General features: G+C 38.4%; 1 protein-coding gene across 4 annotated transcripts in view; it reads left to right on the forward strand.

The window, feature by feature from the left end:
* The window catches only part of HBS1L (HBS1 like translational GTPase), a 91,329-nt gene that overhangs the window by 58,461 nt on the left and 10,820 nt on the right, over positions 1-22,048 (forward strand). For all 4 annotated transcript variants that reach the window (XM_058672612.1, XM_058672711.1, XM_058672765.1 and 1 more), the window contains 10 exons: positions 3,776-4,029; positions 4,446-4,611; positions 6,804-6,921; positions 9,440-9,586; positions 11,688-11,762; positions 13,328-13,445; positions 14,168-14,236; positions 16,328-16,432; positions 20,518-20,608; positions 21,314-21,422. In XM_058672612.1, the coding sequence (XP_058528595.1) occupies positions 3,776-4,029; positions 4,446-4,611; positions 6,804-6,921; positions 9,440-9,586; positions 11,688-11,762; positions 13,328-13,445; positions 14,168-14,236; positions 16,328-16,432; positions 20,518-20,608; positions 21,314-21,422 (1,252 nt within the window). The remainder of the gene's footprint in view (positions 1-3,775; positions 4,030-4,445; positions 4,612-6,803; positions 6,922-9,439; positions 9,587-11,687; positions 11,763-13,327; positions 13,446-14,167; positions 14,237-16,327; positions 16,433-20,517; positions 20,609-21,313; positions 21,423-22,048) is intronic.

Below are 22,048 nucleotides of genomic sequence, written 5' to 3' on the forward strand. Positions count from 1 at the left end.
TAAGATGCTGGCATTGCAAGGCTTATCCTGTTATGCCATAATCTTGGACCCTAGTTTATATGATTAATTATTGTTTGAAAGAAAAACATAGGTTTTTGTTTTCAGTTACTTCAGTCTAGTAAATTGTTTGAATTCTGATGGAGTCATGAAAATCCCAATGAATGTCTTTTCTTTCTTTCTGAATTGAGGTTAAAGACTTGTAATTCCCTTTTTATCTTTTGTCCTGAGTACCATTTATTTCTGTTATGAGGTTATTATATTGCGAGAGGAAAATAAGATATATTTCTCTTTATTCTAAGGATTTTTTTATTGTCTTAAGAATTTTGTTTTTTTCTTTACTGTAATGATTTTTTTTTTTTTCTTTTGTTATTGTAAGAGTTCTGTTGTTTTCTTTATTGTAAGGATTTTGTTGTTTGAGGATCGGGGTGAAAGACAGAGAAACCTTCCATCTGCTGATTCCTTTCCCCAGTGCTTGTGATAGCCAGGACTGAGCCTTGCTGAGCTCCACGTGGGCCTCCCAGGTCTGCTGCAGGGACTGAGCTGCCGGAGTGTCACCTGCTGCTTCCAGAGCGCAACTCCAGCCTGAGCACTCCATCGTATTGTGAAAGGTTTTACAAGTCTTAGTGAGCATCAAGCAAATGAGCCCAAATTTTCCATGCTAAAACAACATTACTAGCTTTTGAAATGAATAATTATTAAAGTAATAGATAGTAAGTGATAAAGTGATTAAAAATAGTCAATACAACTAAGTAATTACTGAAAATGCAACTTATTATTTAAAAATTGCAAAACAGGGTCCAGCACAGTAGCCTTGTGGCTAAAGTACATGCCTTGCACACACTGGAATCCCAGATGGGTGCCGGTTTGTATCCTGGTAGCCCCGCTTCCTATCCAGCTCCCTGTCTATGGCCTTGGAAAGCAGTCAAGGATGGCCCCAAACCTTGGGATCCTGTACCTTCATGGGAGGCCCAGAAGCAGCTCCTGGCTCCTGGCTTCGGATCGGCTCAGCTCCAGCCATAGTGGCCACTTAGGGAGTGAATCATTGGACGGAAGATCTTCCTCTGTGTCCTCCTCTCTGTGTATCTGATTTTCCAATAATAAACAAACAAATAAATCAATAAATCCTTTTAAAAATGTGACACAGACCTTCCCGAAGTTTGCCGGATTGTTTCATGAGGAAGGTGATTGTTGCTGCTCACCATTGTGCTCCTTCTACAGAGCAGTCATTTAAACGTGACCGCAGCCTTTGAAAATACAGTGTGAAGTTAAAGTCTGTGAGTGTCGGGGTCTTCCGTCCCGCAGAAGAAATCACCCGACACTCCAGGCTCTGTTTCTTGAGGAACTTTATTTTTCCAACCAGTCCGTTTCCCAGCCGGTAGACTCGACTTCTCCCTTTTCCTCCCGTTTGTCTCTGCTTCATTCCCCAACCTCCTCGTCACCCTAGTGTTCTTCTGTCTGTCCGTCCGTCCGACCCAGTCGTACCCTGTCCTCCGTCTCAGTCCGTCCGTCCGTCCGTCTCCGTCTTCCTGTCCTGTTCCCCCAGTCTTCTTCCTGAAACCCCCACCACTAAATACAATCAGCTTAAAGGTCACCGATGCACGCGGCAGGCACGCCAATCATGGCTCTGATCACGCATAGCACACACGCTAAGCATGCAGCTACGGGCCAATCAGAAGGCACTTCCTGAAACCTGTGTACCGCCAAGCTCCGGGGGGAGGAGAGGTCTCAGCGCCATCTTAGGGCACACGTGCAGTGCTGCTGACATGTGAGTCAACATTTTAATGTAGCCACGTGGAAGTCGTCAGAAAGTGAACATTTGTAGCTAAATATGAGATACTCAGAAGTGCTTAGCAGTGCTAAGGCCAATCAAGCTGTTATTATTATAGTTATTATTATTATTTCCTTTCCCCTCATTCTATACTTTTACAGAATTCTTTTTTTAAATTTGAGAAAAGTTACTTTTAATTTTCTCATTTGAACTATGAAATAAGAAGTTGATCATATTTAGAGTAGAATTTAGAAAAATTTATGTTGGAAGTATGAAAAACCAAACTTAACTATAATACTATTGTTTCTAGAGTATACCTAAAAGAAAAATGTAATATTCAGTGGGATAAGTTTAAAAAAAAACAAAATAAGAATGATATTACAAATAAAACTACTGTGCTTCTTTTCCTGTGATTTAGAATGAGAATTAGTTTCAAGCATATAAAAATAGGGGGAAATTAATGTTATTTTTTTTAGCAGTGAACAGAAAACATTTGTTGTTGTTACATATTTTCATTCTGCTGTAATTTTAAGTGATTATTGGACATTGTTTATTTAAATGTTTATTCCATACAGAGTTGAATATAGCTGGCTTTTTAAAAAAAATTATTTACTTATTTGAAAGTTAGAGAGAGAGAGAGAGAGAGAGAGAGAGAATTGCAGAAAGAGATTTTCCATCTATTAGTCTCTTCCCAAATGCTGCCAATCCCGGGTCTGGGCCAAGCCCAAGCTGCAAGTCTCCTGTGTGGGTGTCAGGGACCCAGAGAGTGGAGCAATAGCCTGTTACTCCCGGTACACATTAGCAGGGCAGCTGGATGGCAAGTGGACATGGGACTTGATCCCAGGCACTCCCAGATGAGCTGTAGTTTCAGAAGTGAGCAGCCACTGTGCCTCAACCCACCGCACACCAGCGCAGGACCCCTCGTTTCCTTCCTGTTAACTTGTAGCTTAACCTGCTCTTAGTCCTGTTAGTAATTGTTGAAGGAAATGGCAGGCGTACTGTAGTCTTCTGGCTCAGGTAAGCTTTGTAGCTAGCTACGGGCTACCACCAGGACTGGTGTCTGTTGGGAGTAGGCAAATGGAAAACTGAAGTGGAAGGTTACTTTTAGAAATATCAGCATTCTCAACAACGAATACATAAAATCTGGTGATTTTGTCTATACATTTGAATTCCTTGCTAGATTGTAAGTTTTTAGGAGTGGTGGTGAAATTTGTTATTTTCATACCTTTTGTTAGTATCAGTGCCTAGTATTTGTTATAGTTCTTTTTTTTAATTTTTTTTTTTTTTTTAGCTGGAAAGTCAGATTTACAGAGAGAAGTACAGACAGAAAGATCTCTCTGCTGGTTCACTGCCCAAGAGGCCACTAGGCTGGAGCTGAGTCTATCAGAAGCCAGGAGCCAGGAGCTTCTACTAACTCTCCCACGAGGGTGCAGGGTCCCAAGGCATTGGGCCATCTTCTACTGCTTTCCCAGGCCACAGCAGGTAGCTGGAAGGGAAGTGGAGCTGCCGGAATACTAATGAGTGCCCATATAGGATTCCAGTGCATGCAAGGCGAGGACTTTAACCTGTAGGCTACCACACCGTGCCCCTGTTACAGTTTTTAATTATTGAGTTTACTGAATTAATAAGTTCAAGCACCTTTGACAGGACAGTTAGGAGCAAAACTATTTTTTATTACTGATTTATCTCCAGTAACGTGTTGTGTCACTTAAAAAGAAAACTTCCTTTATACCTACTTCATGCCATTTTTCTTTTTTTGTTGTTGTTTTTGATGAATTATATGGCCAAGGGTTTGATTTTATATTTTAGTGATTTTACAGGAATTTTTTTGCTTGTGCTCTTTAAGTCTGTCTTTATGTGTTTGGGTCTAGCTTTTGTCATTTACAGCTTAGCAAACTCTAGCCTCGTAGTAGAGCTACTTTGGGTCTGGACTGCAATGTTAGGAGAAAGAAAGGACTTCTGGATAGAGCCACCTTAAAACACTGCTCTCCTAATTGTTTTCTGTAGAGTAACTTCCCAAGAGAATGGCCATGGTTTGCACACACCTCAGAAAGGTGAAGAGGCCAGCAGCGCTGCTCCTGGTCCTCTGGAGGCCACGTCCAAGTCCGCGGCTCCTGCTCACCCGGGGCCGGCGTCTGAAGAGCAGGGCTCCACGGCCGCCCTGGGGAAAAAGTCTGGCAAGGCGCGGCAGCAGATGGACGTGAAGGCGGAGCTGGAGAAGCGACAAGGAGGGAAGCAGCTCCTGAACCTGGTGGTCATTGGTAATGCCCTTTGATCCTTGGCTGCACAGTTGCTGCCGCTTGAGAGTTTCTGTTGCAGTGTGTTGGTCCTAGAGCAAGGAGGCATTGCATCATAATGCTTTCTAGTCACCCTGCTGGGATGATGCCGCCCTGCCTGGGAGGGCAGGAGACCTGGGTGTGGCATTTCCAGTTAGTGAACATTTTCAGAATGACCATGTCTTGCTGAAAATTTTAATTTGTGCAACTTAGGGAGATCTCCCCTTCTCTAAAGAGACATGCTTTTTTTTTTAACTTGTCCGCTTTTTATGTCATTTGGTAAAAATTAGTATTCATTCTAAACACTGAGATGAACTATCGAATTACACATTCATGCAATGCCTCAATGTGAACAGCTTGTGAAATGTACCTGGTATTAATCTCGAATCAATTTTCCTTAGGTCATGTTGATGCTGGGAAAAGTACTCTGATGGGCCATATGCTTTATCTGCTGGGTAATGTAAACAAAAGGACTATGCATAAGTATGAACAGGAGTCTAAAAAGGCTGGCAAAGCTTCGTTTGCATATGCGTGGGTCTTGGATGAGACTGGCGAAGAAAGGGAAAGGTAGTCACTGTATTTCAGAATTTTCAGTTTGAAATGGCAGTCTTTTGAAATTAACAAAACGTGAATATATGTAACATACCATGAAATATTTTAGAGACTGTGTCCAGAAAAAGACTTCTAATTATCAGGGAGAAGTAAATATCTTTTTTTTTTTTTTACTCTTCCAAATTCCATGAGAAAAAAATTAAAACAGTGTTTATCAAAGCCAAAGTAAAAGCCACACAGAAAGTTTTTACAACCCTAAGCTAATTATCCTATGGAAGAAGTTCAAGTTACTACTTCCCTTTATGTCAGATTATCTTCATACTGAATTAACATTACAAGTGAAACTTAAGTTTTGTATTAGGTTGTAACAAAAAAAAGGTAGCTGTGATAAACTGTCATCTTTCTAGGTCAAAATGACTGTTTACATCGAAATCACCATGCTTGTTTTTATAACAAGTAATTAAACATGTATCCTGCCATAGAGCTGTAATTCGGTTCCTTCCTTCTGTACTGCTGTGCTGAGTGCGGTATCGCTGGGGCCAGGGACTGCAGCTGCTCACATGCCTCTGGCTACCTAGTACAGTGTTTCTTTCTAGAATGCTGATTGTTCGCAGTCATCTGTGTCACAGGGGGCTGTACAGAGCGGGAGAGCTAAGGACACTGTGATGGTAAAAAGAAAAGTGCACTGGCAGCCATGTCAGCTGTTTCCAAATAATGACTAGCAAGCTATAAAGACCCATGAGAGTCCTGAATTAATGAAGAAGGAATGAATCATAGTCTCTCGATTTTTTCAATCTGAATATGATTAGAGATAACTAGATTTTCATGGATATATTTATTTTCTTAGGCTTGCCTAATCTGCATAATAATACATAAGGTAATTCTTAGTGAAATTGGTCATGGTGACTTTATGTTGTAGTGGGATTTATCCCCCTTGTAGATGTCTTTTAAATTTTATAAGGCACCATGAACCTGTTTTCCACCATAATAAGTTGCCAGTTTTTGGAAGACAGAATTGTGTATGACATCAATATTAGAAGAAAAAATAATTTCCTCTTATCACCACAGCAGGTAGATTGCTTCTTAGTTTTCTTTGTGTCATCTAGTAAATAAGTGAAGAGACTGGCTATAATTTGGGTGTGAATAATTTGGTTGAATTTAATTAATTTGTGAGTTAAGCTGGCAAGTGAGTTAATGATCCATTTGATTCCTATACGTATCAATCATTTTAGGGACTCTTTTTTTTGGATAATATCTACTTGTTGACTTATTTTTAATGTTGCTAGTCCTTTATTTCTCAGTATGATGTTATTTTTAGAATATCCCTTTCTTCTGTAATAAATCTTTGTAGATAATTTATTAAGGAGAATTGATGCATCATGTTGGCCTACTGTTACAGATGACGTGGCCAAGAAAACCATACTCACCTTACTGTGAGGGAGAACCTGTAGTTTTATTAAAATTGTTGAGACTCTTTTAATAATGAAAAACCGTGCTGTATTATTCATTCTTTTGAATGAACAAGGGGCAAACATAGATTATTACTCATATGATTTCCCCTTCTAAATGCCAGAGGTCTAGAATAATTCAATGATTTTAATAAGGTCTTCCCTTAGCTTTTTTTTATAATACATTTTGACTGGAAGGAAGCATTTTGTTGGTCTCCAATGGAGATGGAACCGGATAAAAAGCAAACTTCCATTTGTTTCTCTCAGTTTTTAAGAAGTTGGGCCACTGTTTTAATGCTCCATGTTTTCTACATATATCCCACATTGACCCGCCTTGCAGAGGAAGGTTTGTTAAGCTTGCAGTAAGAATGTGCAATATGTGGACATTCCATCTGCGAGCAGTTTGTGTGTTGTCTTCTCTCATGTACAGCATTTATTCCTCCCCACTAGTGATGTCCACACGTTTTCTTCATAATGTATATTATTTCTTACTGAGGAAACAAGGAAGTGGGGAAAAATTGGTTTTTGATTGAATTCTTGTTTTATCCACAACCTTGCTTTAATACCATAGGAGTATAATTGTATTACAGCAGAAATTCCAGCACTAATTGGTACCTTAATTATTCAAAATAGCAATTTACGTAATGGTATTCCCATTATCACATAGGAGTTTAGATTGTCAGCCTATAATTCCATGATGTAATCCATAACACTGCTTCTTTTATGAACTGCGTTTTAACCATTTTTTGTTTTGTTTAGGGGAGTAACAATGGATGTTGGTATGACAAAGTTTGAAACCACAACCAAAGTGATTACGTTAATGGATGCACCAGGCCATAAGGATTTCATTCCCAACATGATTACAGGAGCAGCCCAGGTACTTGATAATTCCCTAACTGTGGTGTTTTGACTGACTTCATAGAAGATTTCCTGAGGTTGTAACTCTGAGGTTTTAACTTTAAAAATTTTTGGAAAAGTCCTCGCCTTGAACCACCGGGATCCCATATGGGCGCCGGTTCTAATCCCGGCAGCTCTACTTCCCATCCAGCTCCCTGCTTGTGGCCTGGGAAGGCAGTCGAGGACGGCCCAATGCATTGGGACCCTGCACCCGCGTGGGAGACCTGGAGGAGGTTCCAGGTTCCTGGCATCGGATCGGCGCATCGGCCCGTTGCAGCTCACTTGGGGTGTGAATCATTGGAGGGAAGATCTTCCTCTCTGTCTCTCCTCCTCTCTGTACATCTGACTTTGTAATAAAAATAAATCTTTAAAAAAAATTTTTTTGGAAAAAAATGAAGAAATGCTGTATTTTTATTCTATGTTTATCTGTGGTTTATAAAACCTTTTTGGTTTGTTACAAAGAAATGTATAAAAAGGAAGAAATTTTTCCATAGCAGGAATAGTGGAAAACTATTTGATGAAGTATAGCTTCATATTCCATTCAATGATAAGCTAGTTATTATGAAGATATGCCTTTTTTTGGCTCTATTTATATTCAGTTTCTATATTTTTAAATTAAAAACATGTTTACCTATTTATTTTTATTGGAAAGGGGAAGAGAGAGAATTAGGGAGGGAGAAAGAGAGAGAGAGATCTTTCATCTGCTGATTCACTTCCCAAATCCCTGCGACTAGTGGGGCTGGACCAGACGAAAGGACGAGGGACTCAATTCAGGTCTCCCACATCAGTTTCAGAGACTCGGTTTCTTGAGCCATCGCCTGCTTTCTTCCATGCACATTAGCAGGACACTGATGTTGGAAGCAGAGCTGGAACTCAAGCCCAGGCACTTGCATGTGAGACATGGATCTCCCAAGCCTCATTATAATTGTTGTACCAACCACCTGCCTTCTGTGTTTTTTAAAACTAATTCACGCAGAAATAATAAAGTTTATTTACTTCATTTACATTTAAAAATACAGTTGGCTTTGTGTTTTCTCTTGGTTCTTTATGTATGGATTCAGCCAACTACATGCAGAGAATATTTAAAATAAGACAACGTGAAACATCTGTACCCAGATTGTTTTTCCTTGTTATTCCCTAAACAATACAGTATGAAAGCTATCTATATAGCATTTATGTTGTATTGAGTATTTTAAGTACAGAGAGATGATATTGAACATATGGAAGAATATCATGGGTTATCTGCAAATATTCCACCATTTTATATAAGGAACTTAAACGTCCTCAGGTTTTACTGTCTGAAGGGATCCAGAAACAATCTCTGGAGGAGACTGAAGAATACGTGTAATTGTAATTTTTAATATACATAATTGTTACTAAGGAAACTGGAGAAAAAAAAGACCCAAAGATTGGTAACTTTAAATAGTGAAGGCAGTGAAAATATCAGTAAAACTAAATGGCATTGATTTCTTTCATAATGGTTGATTATTGAAAACCATGAAGAGTTAAAAAATTTGCCTCTGACATGTAACAAAAGTATGACTTCAAGTTCCATTCTTGAAAGAGAATTTTAGGGGTAGGGACTAAGTGGATTGAGCTACCAGCAGGCATGCCTGCATCCTGTACTCAGAGTGCCAGTGTGCGTGTCGGCTGTTCTGTGTCCCATCCTACTTGCTGCTAGTGCGTTCTGAGAGACAGCAGACGGTGCAGTGCTTAGACCTTTGCCACCCACATGGGAGACCTGGATGGAACTTCGGGCTCATGGCCCAGGTCCGGTCCAGCTCCGTCTGTCACAGGCATTTGGAGAGATAACCAACAGATGAAAAACAGTCAGACATTTAAAAAGAGAGTGCCAATATCAACTCTTGTCAACCTAAAGGAATACTGTATGAATAAAAGTATATGTGAAGATGAGCTAGAAATTATTTGTTTCCATTGTAGAAAGTTGATATATAATGTTAACGTTAATGAATGAATGCTATTAAAAATTGAAATGTAGTCAATGATGATTGAATACCTAATTGGCCTAGACACTAGCTGTGTGCCAACTGCTGTGGCAGGAGTGTGAGGATGGAATCACAGTGAAGCACTTTGGGAGAATTTAGTGGGGGGCAGGCAGTCAATAACAGGACAAGTAGCTCTTGTCAATGTTTTACCTTAGAGTCCATCTGCTGGCTCACTCTTCTAGTGGCTGCAACGGCTGGAGCTGAACCTATCAGAAGCCAGGAACTCTGGGTCTCCCATGTGGGTGCAGGGTCCCAAGACCTTGGGCTTTTAGAAAATGTTCTTTATGTCATTATTTTTGGTACCATGCTTTATCTTTTTAATGCCATCTGTGGGATTTAGTTTTATTTACTTTGGTGTTTGCTGTTAAGCAGGGGTCAGGCTAAAGACTGCCTTTAAAATTCAACACAATTAATTGAATGATTTATCCTTTTTGTTAGAATACCACGTTGCTTTTTTTTTTTTTTCACAGTTTGATTCTTTCTGTCCTGCAGGCGGATGTGGCTGTGTTGGTTGTGGATGCCAGCAGAGGCGAGTTTGAAGCTGGATTTGAGACTGGAGGCCAGACGCGTGAGCACGGCCTTCTGGTCCGATCTCTTGGAGTGACACAGCTTGCAGTTGCAGTCAATAAGATGGATCAGGTATTCAAGGATTTTGTGAGAATTCTAGATGCTAGCTACTTTATCATTCTGCCCATATAGATGACCTCAGAGGTGATAAGTTCACTTTTTTTTTAATCAAGCTTGCCAGACTTCGAAGAATAAATTCATAGTGATCTCATGTGCAATCTAGTAGTAATTTTTAAGTGAGAATCTGTCTTATTTGCAAAATAAAATTTGAATCACAAAACAATACAAATTTATTGTAGAGGAATGAAAATGCAAAAACTAGAAATGACCTCCGTTTCCAACTGTCTTTCCTCCCGGATACCATAATTTTGTATATCCATCCACTGTATTCCCACTGTATTCTTATAGATAAGAATATTTTTCTGTATCGCATTGGGCTATAATGTTTGCTTTTAAGAAAAAAATGATAATATTCTTGTGCTTCCAAATAATTAATAGTTTTTGGGCAAATAGATTGTTTATATGAGTTTGTTCTAGTCTATTTGAAAGACATTGTTTATCTAAATAGATACCCTCTTTTGACCATTGCTAGTTGTTTCATGTGTATATTCAGAAATAGTTTAATTTCTGGCCCAAATGCTTACACCTTTTTTGAAGACTTGCTAAATGTGAGTAAAATACCTTTAGAAAAGTTCAAATTATTTAGTTTTGGCATGTATGGTGTATTTACTTTTTCTGACACTTAGAAATGTTTCTGTTATTATAACCTTGTCTTCTAATTTGACATATAAAATATAATGATTTCTTTTTAAGAAATATGCTCTGCTGTAAATATATTAATATGTGTATATATTTGTAATAATAATTGGTTTGTTAGGTAACTTTTTATTTAAGTTACCCCCTTTTTATTTTACTTTTGGTGTGTTCTAGAAATATGCTTATATTTCAAATATTTTCCTTTAATTATTTTCTTTATACTTACAGTAGTTTCTTACCCTGGGATATTATAAATACTCACCTATATTCTCTATTAGCTCTTTTATAGTATCATTATGACATGCATTTAAAATTTTTTTCGCATTTGTCTCCTTAGCGCAGTAGGCGGTGCGTCAGTCTCATAAAATTTGTTTTTCAAGCATCTTATTTTAAAAAACTTCTAAAGAAATTTCAAAAAAATCTTAACATACTCATTTTTTATCTACTACTTGGGGACCAGTGCAGTGCTAGAACAGGCTTTCCTGCTGCCTGTGGCAGTAGTGTCCTGTGTGGGTGCTGGTTTGAGTCCTGGCTGCTCCGCTTCTGATCCACTTCCCTGCTGATGGCTTAGGAAGGTAACCAAGGATGATTCAAGTCCTTGGGCCCCTGCACCCACGTGGGAGAACCAGAGGAAGTGCTTAGCTCCCAGCTTCGTACCAACCCAGCTCTCTCTGTTATGGCCATTTGTGGTCTGTACCAGTATGGAAGATTTCTGTCTCTTTCTCTCCCTCCAACTCTTTCATGTAAAATCAATAAATCCTAAAAAAAAGAAAGTGAGAGAGAGAGAGAGAGAGAGAGAAAGAGAAAGAGACTACTACTTGTTTGATCACATTTTCCATTGGTCCATATACTTTTTCCCTTTGTTTAAGATTTATTGTACTTGAAAATCAGAGACAGGGAGACGTATATCCACTGGATCACTCCTCAGTGGGCTATTGGTGGCACACAGGCCCTGGTCCAGCTAGGTTTTTATTTGTCTATTAAACCATTTTATTTGACATGCATGTGTAAGTACCCTAAATGTTGTATATCCCTTTCTTTAGGATTTCATTATGTATTCTTTTTTTGGTATGTATGTCTGGGTTGGGTTTAATTAGTTTATTTTAGCAATTTATCCAAGGACAATTAAATAAATTATTCATTTTTCTCCCCAAGTTTGAGGTAACTTTTAGCAATCATGTGTAAAAGATCTAAATATATTTGACATTGTTTCTAAGCTTTCTGTTTTAGGAAGGATTATTTTAGGTCATATTTATATTAAGACCTGATAGTTTGAGTTTTGAATTTAGTAGATTTAACACTTATTATGTTTAATATTTTTATTTATATAGCCTCATCTATACTTTATTGCAGAAATTTAAACTTTATGTGTCATATTCTGAAACATAGCTTTAAAAATAAATTGGATCTTTGTCAGGTTAATTGGCAACAAGAAAGGTTTCAAGAAATTGCTGGAAAACTTGGGCACTTTCTTAAGCAAGCAGGTTTTAAGGTAAGAGAATTTTAAGTCTACTTGGTTATTATGTTTAACTCAGCTTATTGAACTGTGAGACAGAAAACTAGTACTCATTCTTTTTTTTTTTTAAAGATTTATTTTTTTTTATTACAAAGTCAGATATACAGAGAGAGGAGGAGAGACAGAGAGGAAGATCTTCCTTCCGATGATTCACTCCCCAAGTGAGCCGCAACGGCCAGTGCTGCGCCAATCCGATGCCAGGAACCAGGAACCTCTTCCAGGTCTCCCACGCGGGTGCAGGGTCCCAATGCATTGGGCCGTCCTCGACTGCCTTCCCAGGCCACAAGCAGGGAGCTGGATGGGAAGTGGAGCTGCCGGGATTAGAACCGGTGCCCATATGGGATCCCGGGGCGTTCAAGGCGAGGACTTTTAGCCGCTAGGCCACGCCGCCGGGCCCTCATTCTTTACTTGTTAAATATATTTAGTATATTTTGTTTTCGTTTGCTAGTATCATATATATTTCTTCATTTTGGAAGGAAGAGTTGGGCATGTTTAATGTTTGCTTTGGGTTTTGTGTATGTAAAAGGCCTTGTTGCCACCTGTTCGATGGGATGGCATAGGTTGACGGAGGTCATAGAGAAGTATGGAAGCTTGTAGAAAAGTTTCTTCAGCAAGTCTGTAAAAAAATTGTCACCAGATGAAGCTGTGTGAGTGTCTTAGAATATATGTACAAGGTTCCCACAAAATCATAAAAGTTGGAGACTGTTGCCTCAGATAACTTGGCATGTAATTTTAAAAAGTACATTTTCTTGAAATTTTATATAATATTTTACGCATTTTTAAAATACATTGTTTTGCAAATTTGATGTGGTTCTGGTAATAATGAATCTTTTTAATTTCTAAAGATTTGCTTATGCTTATCTGAAAGGCAGATCTACAGAGAGAAGGTGAGACACAGAGAGAGTTTTCCATCCTTTGATTCCCTCTCCAAATGTCTGCAATGTATAGAGCTGAGATGATCTGCAACCAGGAGCCAGGAGCTTCTTGCGGGTCTCCCTCGTGGGTACAGGGGTCCAAAGACTTGAGCCATCCTCTACTGCTGTCCCAGTCTGATAGCAGGGAGTTGGATGGGAAGTGGAATAGCCGAGACACGAACTGGCACCCATACGGGTAGAGTATTAGTATGTTGAGCTCTCCCACAGGCCCCTCTTTGTATCTTTTTCAAAAATACCATTGAGGTGTACTTAGAGGTGCAGCGTGTTGAAGGGCACTTAGAACATCCATATCTCTTACTCGAGTGCCATGTTTGAGTCCCAGCTACTCTGCTTCTGATACAGTTTCCTGCTACTCTATGTCCCAGGAAGCAAGCTTGGGTACTTGAGTCCCAGCTGCACACGTGAGAAAAAATGAGCTGGATTTCCAGTTTTTTAGCTTCAGTCTGGCCCTGTCCTGGCCACTGCTGGAATTTATGGAGTGAATTACCCTGTGGAAGCCATCCCTTCAACTTTATTCCTTTGAAATAAATAAAAGAGAAGCATTAAATGATAAGATAGAAACAGCGCGGTGTAAGTTTCATGCTTTTTGTTTGTTTGTTTTAATAGGAGAGTGATGTGGCTTTTATCCCTACAAGTGGTCTCAGTGGTGAAAACCTCATCACAAGGTCTCAGTCAAGCGAACTCACAAAATGGTATAAAGGACTGTGCTTGTTAGAACATATTGGTAAGTCTACTGCCATTCTACATCAGTGCATTATAAACAATAACAGTTATAGAGTTCTTTATAGGAAACAGTAATGTACATGAAGAATGATGGGATTCAGGGCTAGTGCTGTGGTGCAGCAAGTTGAACTACTGTCTGCAGTGCCAGCATCCTCCAGTTGGAGTCCTGGCTGCTCAGCTTCTGCTCTGCAGCCCTACTGTGGTACCTGGAAAGGCAGTGGAGGATGATGCCCCTATTGCTTCGGTAGAGATTCGGATGGAGTTCCGGGCTCCTGGCCACGGGCACATGCCTCGCTCCATTCTGGCTATTGTAGCCATTTGGGAAGTAAACCTTGGAAGATCTCTGTGTCTCTCTTTTTCACTCTAACTCAAAGAATTGAAGTAAATCTTAAAAAAACAAAACAAACCAAAACAAAAAAACAAAACCACCCCAAAACCAAAAAAACATAGGATCAGTAGTCAGAGGAGCTAGGTTGCCAGTTTGGAAGTCATGCTGGATGTTTAAACTAGTACTCACATTTTCTCTTTTAATTAGGGAACTTAAGCCAGCCCTCTTTGTCGTGGAGTATTTTTTTAATTGCAAGGAATTATGTAAATGATAACCTGCTATTAGTATTTATAAAAAGTAATTATTTTCCAGAGATACTGGGAATGTAATGAATTCATTGGAGTTAGAAAAGTTGCAGTTTGAGTTAAATCTTGCTTTTATGCTTTCCCCCATAGATTCCTTCAAACCTCCCCAACGATCTGTTGAGAAACCTTTTAGACTATGTGTGTCTGATGTTTTCAAAGGTAAGTGCTGTCTTTTTCATTCTTTCCTGTGTTTTCCTGTCTTGAAAGGGTGTCTCACAGTCACCCTTCTCCATGCCAGTGTTGGATCACTGTCAAATTAATTTTAAAATGTACAGTGTGGTCACTTAAGTATACATTGGAGAAATCCTTCTGTTGACTCAGTGTCTCCATCTCACACTCCTCTGTCACACCCAGGTAAACCTTCTCCTTCCTCTTTTTAGTCTCATCATTTTCCCCTGATTAGAGCCCTTTAACTGTGTTTCTTCCAGCCAAATGGAACCATTCATGATTTCTTAACCAGTTCCTGTATTTTACACTTGTTTGTCTTTATTTTTTCTCTCTCTCTCTCTCTTTTTTCTTTTTCTTCATGTTTAACAGTTTGCATCTGGTTAGGAAACAGATACCACACAAAGAGGGTTGTTTATCGTAAAGAATTACTACCTATGAGAAAAACTGCAAGATACAAGGAAGTACTATGTGGTACACTAGTATTAAGGAAGGGTGAGCTTAGAATGGAGAGGCTGTTCCAAGAATAACCTGAGAATCTATCTAACTATGTGTTCAAGACCTTACCTAGAAAAATATAAGCAGAACAGAAAAAAAAATCTTCTTAAATAAAAGAATGTGTTTATATATCAGAATCACCAGTCCTGGTGAAGATACTGGCTGTCCACCAAATCTCCACTATTGCGAAGTAGGCAGTGATGAGTGAATTTGGAGCTGATCTGTCAATCAGTTGATAATGGAGGTTACAGAGGGCCACTTGGGGATGTGCTTGCCCACACACATACTGCAGCTCTCTTCTCTCCACCCTCTGTCATCACTGCATTTCCGTGAGCGTTGTAGTTGTTATTGTGCTGTGTGTTTATTTTACTCAGACTGTGAATCTCTTGAGGATGGAACTGTCTCTTGTGTATGTGTATGTGCAGAATCCAGCTTAGTGCTTTCTACATGGCGTATGCTTAATGAAGGGCAAGAAATGAATGAATGAAGATACTTTGAAACAAACCATCCAGTATGATTGACAATTACCGTCATTAGCTTCCAGTGCTGTAGTAGTACAGTAAATGATTTCCAGAATGCCCAATATCTATCAAAACGATAGGAGATATTTTCTTTTAATTAAAAATTCCCCTGAGGTACCATTCTCATGAAATTTGATGTGCTTACTACCTCCTAAAAGGTAACTTTTCCACTGATGTGTCTCGTAGACTATTCACATTCACAAGGCTCAAATGCATCTTCTTCCTTCACTTCCTGCCTCACAGTTAGGCGTCATCTCAGAGTCCTCCCGTCTTGCCGTTGTCCTGTCTCATCACTACACCACATGTCCTTCTTTACTCCTTAATTGCTGACTTCATTTGTTTGCTGTGATCCAGTTGTAAATTTCCATAGCCTCCTCTGTAACACAGAAACACTGTTATGTCACTTGTGCAGAGTTATTTATTGGTTTTCCGCTAAATAGCAGGATGAGATTCATACCCTGAGTACCATTTCTGAGACCCGTTCATTATTTCTGCCTTGTCTGACCTGTTGCTTCATGTCTTGCATTTCCTTCACTATGGCATTTGTCTCTCAGCTCCCGAAAGGCACATGCCTGTTAGTAAATCCCACTGTCTGGGTTTGGCAGTGTCTTCCTTCTAACTGCGTACACACTCAGACTACCTGCTAAACACCTGGTTAAAGTGTATATGTTCTGCTTTTCATGGATTCTTTCGAGAGTCTTTTCCTATTGCATTGTATATCTTAAATAGCATTTGTTCAGATAATGCAGAGAAGATAATGTTTTCATCTTCAATGCTGTGAACTTCTTTATAGGTAGGGGTTTATAGTGCCTGGTGCTTAGTAATCACTTAAGAAGTATTTGAGAAAAGTATCAACTTCCATTTTTTTGTAATATGGCTATTTTTATTTGCAAGAACAAAAGAGCAGAATGTGATATGCTACTATTAGTAGATATATTAAAATTTCTGAGATGTATTAATTAAATTTAAATGCTATTTTTATGTTACTTAGATGTGGAAAATAAATTTTGTAATAACAACAGATAATATTGTTGTATAAAATCTAAGATTTTGGCATGTTTTACAGATCAAGGATCTGGATTTTGTGTAACTGGTAAAATTGAAGCTGGTTACATCCAAACTGGTGACCGACTACTAGCAATGCCTCCAAATGAGACTTGTACTGTAAAAGGTATTCATCTGCAGAATTTGCTAAACAGGCCTTAAGTTAATATAGCAGATTTTTAAAAAGTAGTTCAGTTTCAACTGCAAAGTAAATAAGGTGTTAGTGAAATTGTAACTGACTGTCAAAATGATACTGACTGTTGAAGATTAAAATGTGAAAACATTAAACGATTTTTTTCTGTTGTGACTATTTGTGTATATATGTGCATAAACATGCTAACTCTGGTAGCATTTTTTTTTTGACACTGGTTAAAGAAGCCTGGTTAAGGCTTAACCAGATGTGTGGGCACCTGATAGATATATTTAAAATTGAATTCTGTAGCAGAAATTAAATCTCTTCTCAGTTTTAATGAGGTAGTGGCAATACAGACTGCTGCAGCCTTGTTTTGAAATATGTATTTCAGAGCAACTGTACATTAATAGCTTGATTCTATTTATATCAAATACATATGTGTATTTCATAAGAAGACCTGCCTGAATAAGAAAGCAAATGCAATTGCAGAAAAACCTAATGTTGAAGTAAGTGGAACCACAGATTTTTCACAATGCCTTATGTCTGCATCCTCTAATCATTTAGCTTTTCCTAATGCAAGTTGCTTGTTTTCAATTTTTGAATGAAAGTAATTTTGTATTTACCTCTTACTTCTAACTAAGCATTAAGATCTGTTCTACATTTCATATTCATAACAGCTTTAAGATGAAGCATTAAACATTTGGAAATGTTAAGATCTTTTCAATTGTAGTATCTCCCCTCTGTTGCTCTTAATTTGTATTTTGTATCTGGAGCTTTGCTTGACTGCTTAAAAATTTGAATGCATATTTTGTTCAAATTAATTTTTCACTCTAAAAGATTTATTGCAGATTATAAGAAATTAATGAATGTCAGGTTAGGAAACAAAGTTTAATCTGTATCTAAAGATAAAGAAGGGAATGAAAACCAAAACTTTTTTTTTCTAAGTATTTATTTACTTGAAAGGCAGTTATAGAGACAGAGAAAGGGACCTTCCATTTGCTGGTTCATATGAGATTAGTGGTCTGGACTGGGCTAAGCCGAAACCTAGGGCCAGGAACTCCCATTTGGGTCTCTTATGTAGGTGGCAGTGACCCAAGGACTGGAGCGTAGCAACCAGGGCTTGAACTGCCCATATGGGATGCCAGTGTTGCTGGTGGAAGTTTAACCCACTGTGCTACAATGTGGGCCCTGCTCTTCTTTTTAAATAAATCAATAGCTGCAATACTTTTAAAGTAATAATTATATAAATTATTGCTTTAACCTCTAGTCTTATTACTATAACCTCTAAAATCTTTATCTGGAGCCCAGCAAAATGGTTCAATTGGTTAATTCTCTCTTTGCAAGCACCAGGATCCCACGTGGGCTCTGGTTCATGTTCTGGCTACTCTACTTCCCATCCTACTCCCTGCTTTTGGCCTGGGAAAGCAGTGGAGAATTGTCCAAAGCTTTGGAACCTTGTACCCATGTGGGAGACCTGGAAGAACTTTTGGCTTCTGGATTCAGATCGACTCAGTTCCGGCTGTTGCACTTACTTAGAGAGTGAAGCAGTGGCTGGAAGATCTTTCTGTCTCTCCTTCTCTCTGTAAATCTGCTTTTCCAATAAAAACAAAGAAGTGATTTTTTAAAGATTATCTTTTGCAGGACAGTTTAAAAAAAATCATTATTTGGTCTTCTTTGTAAACTCCAGATCCTTACTCCCTCTTCTCTTTTATCCTTCCCCAGCTGAGAAACTAAGCGTTGATTTTGATTAGTGGCTTCTGAAGAAGTCATCTTAGAAGCTGACGCAGAAGCACCATATTCCTTGAGAGTCTCTCTTTTAACTTCGATCGGAGATTTTTGCTCGTTAGTTTCTAGTTCTGTTGCTTTTGCTTACAGTACCCAGTTACTTCATGAGCCTGTCCATCGGAACCCTGCACACAGCCCCAGTGGCTCTCTAAGTGAGAGTTCTTTAAAAAGAACAGCGATATCTGCTACTAACAAGTAGAAAAATCCAAAGGATTGTTTCACTGTGTTGACATACCAAGCTCATTAAGAGCCTCTTTTTGTAATGCCTGTCCAATCATAAACGAGCTTTCTAGGATATGTAACAGAGAAAGGATAGTGGAACAAGATTCTGGGGAGGAACAAGTCATATAATATCTTTGAAAGAGTTTATGTTGTTAATTGTGAAAGTTTTAAGAATACTAAGTCACAATAATTGCTATTATATTTAAGTAGCCATATCATGTATTAGATAAAATTGCTTTAAATTTAAAACCTAAATTTTTTTTTCTTTTAATTATTTATTATTTTTACTTCATTAATTACATTGTATTATGTGACACAGTTACATAGGTACTTGGGTTCTCCCCACCCCTCCCCAAACCCTCCCACCATGGTGGATTCCTCCACCTTGTTGCATAACCACAGCTCAAGTTCAGTTGAGATTCCCCCATTGCAAGCGTATACCAAACATAGAGTCCAGCATCTTATTGTCCAGTCAAGTTCAACGGCTTCTTAGGTATACCCTCTCTGGTCTGAAGACAGAGCCAGCAGAGTATCATCCCAGTCAATTGAAAGCTCCAACATACCATCAGCAAAAATTTACATCATTATGGAATTAATTGACATAGTAATGAGTAACCAATATGTTAAAAGTAAATGCGAGTTCCCAGCCACCTTCTGTGACCACCTCACCTACACTTCAATTTTAGTTTATACACAACATATAAAACCTAAATTTAATTAACGAATATTTATTCAACTTTTCTTAATATCATAATTGATAACATTTTGGAATAAAGATCTCTTTGATATTTGATGCAAGTTGTTCTTCTCAGATAAGTACAGATTAAACTTTTCATAAATCTTAGCTTGTCCTGAAACTTCCTAAAGCTCTGAACCTACTCCTTGCGAGTATGCTAAAGGGAAATACGAATATACTCAGAAAGATATGGTTATAATTTACTGAAGTATGTCAGTCATTATTTTGATGGTGGTTCTTCTCCCTCCAGTGCTGCGATCCTGTGTCTGAGCACAGGCTTGAATCCCAGCTTCTGTGTAGCTACCCCTCCAGCTCCCAGCCATTGTGCCTGGGAAAGCAGCAGGTGATGACCCAAGTGCTTGGGCCTCTGGCACAGTGGGTGACCTGGACGGAGGTCCTTGGTCCTCTCAGCCTCTTGGAGGGTGAACCATCAGGTGGAAGATATTTCACTTGCTCACTCTGAAACTGCCTTTTCAATATGTTTTTATTTTTAAAAAAAGACTTGAGTTCTAATGGGAGGGAATTTAACTTGCAGACCTACCTCAGAAATTAAGAAAATAACAAAAAAGAATCTAGATTTTGTGTAACTGACAAAATGAAGTTGGGTATATGCAAACAGGTGGCTACTTACTGGCGGTGCCTCTGAATGAAACTTGCAATGCAGAAGGTATTCATCTGTAGAATTCTTTTGCTAAATAAGCCTTACGTTGAGACAGCAAATTTTTAAAAAGTAGTTTAGTTTTAACTCCGAAGTAAATAAGGTCTTAGTGAAATTGTAACTGACTGTCAAAATGATACTGACTGTTGAAGATGAAAATGCGGTAACATTAAGCAATTTGCAAAGCCTTTCTGTGAGGTCACTGCTCGGGACCTGCTCCCTGGATCTGTTTTGGGATGCTCTCTAGTTAAATATTCCAGTGGCTCTAGGATTCACCTAATTCATATAGTTACATTTTCTTGCTACTATTTTCATATTCCCTTTTCTTTTTCATATAAACAGTTACCAATATACAGATCTCTGTCTGGGAAGAGATTGTGTTTGAGTTAAGGAATCTAGAATTCTCATCAAGCAGTCGAATCTTCTTGCTGAAGTGATCAAAAGTCAGCCACTTATGGGCAAATGCAAGTCGCTTGAAGTTTAAGTGGTATTCTAGAAAAGTCAGGTTGAGAGGAAGTGTTTTCCTCAATACTCAGTTATACTTCTCACTCTCAAAGCCATTCATATTGAAAATGATGAGTAGTGGCTGATGAAGCACAAATCAGCCAAGCTTTTTTGATTGTTATGGTTTAATATTGAGGTGTTTCACTGTATTCTTTGGTTCTTACTCATTTCCAGGAATCACTTTGCATGACGAACCTGTCGATTGGGCTGCAGCAGGAGATCATGTTAGTCTTACTTTGGTTGGGATGGATATCATCAAAATGAAGTGAGTAAGAAAATGAGTTTAAGTACCTGTTGTTTTGGATATGGTACATCAGTTTTGCAGTCTGTCAGCGCAATTTTCTAATTTGGCCAAAGATAGACGTAAAAGTATAAGCAAAACCCCCAGCACGGTAGCCTAACAGGTTAAGTCCTCACCTTACACCCGCCAGGATCCCATATGGTGCTGGTTCTAATCCCAGCAGCACCACTTGCCATCCAGCTCCCTGCTTGTGGCCTGGGAAAGCAATTGAAGTCAGCCCAAGTCCTTGGGACCCTGCACCTGTGTGGGAGACCCAGAAGAGCCTCTATGGCTCCTGGTCTCGGATCAGCTCAGCTCTGGCTGTTGTGGATGCTTGGGGATTGAATCATTGGACAGAAGATCTTCCTCTCTGTCTCTCCTTCTCTTTGTATATCTGACTTTGTAATAAAAAATAAATCTTTAAAGAGTATAAGCAAAGCCAGCTTAAAATTCTAGTTAATGTAAGTCAGCACACATAACATAGCATGTTCTTTGAAAGAAGGCAGTCACGTAAGAAAGTAACTACAGATGACTAATGGTTTAAAGCCATGGCTGATCCACAAAGCATTCATAAATTCTCTGATTTACTTGGTTGCTTTTGTTTCTTTGTAAATGAATTTAGATATATTCCTGTGTGATGCCAGTTTGTCACCCAACTACTTTTCCACTTTGTTGTTGTTGTTGTTACAGTGTTGGCTGCATATTTTGCGGTCCCAAAGAACCCATTAAAGCTTGTATGCGTTTCAAAGCCCGAATCCTCATCTTTAATATTGAAATTCCAATCACTAAAGGATTTCCTGTAAGTTTCAAATGTTTATTGAATGCCTTATTTTTGTAAGTTTAAGCTATCTTTACTCTAAAAAGTAATGATTTCCTTTGATAAGTGGCAATATTATATTTCGGTTAATCTTTTTGTTCCAAAAAGATTTTTTGTTCCAAAAAATGTAAAATTGGATTTTGAAATCATTTTAATCTTGATTCTTTAGACTAAGCACTTTTTCAAAGAGGAATTGTGAAGGTGTTTCACAATTAATAGGATACAAACTGATAATAACAATAAAATTTGTCCAGGGAAAGTGCTAAAGAATATTTTTAATGTGTTCTGAAGTTTCCCTGTTTTTATATTGAGTCTTAATGGTTTTTGTTTTGTATAATATGCTTATTTGCAGCTTTTGTGATTAGAAAAGCAGTAGATTGCTTTATGAAGTTTCAGAAAATCAAAATGCTCTGTAGTTATGTTATTCATAGGTTACATTTTAGTCTGCATATGTTAATACCCCAATGAATTAATATTGATATTTAGGTGTGTTCTAGGAATCTTTTATATATAGAAAATTGTAATTTTGCTGAAGCAGCAGATTCAGATCCTGCATCTGATGTTGATTTGGGTCGCCATTGAACGGTCATTTGAATGTATACGTAGAA

This window comes from Ochotona princeps, chromosome 1 (assembly GCF_030435755.1).
Source record: "Ochotona princeps isolate mOchPri1 chromosome 1, mOchPri1.hap1, whole genome shotgun sequence".
NCBI classification, from domain to species: domain Eukaryota; kingdom Metazoa; phylum Chordata; class Mammalia; order Lagomorpha; family Ochotonidae; genus Ochotona; species Ochotona princeps.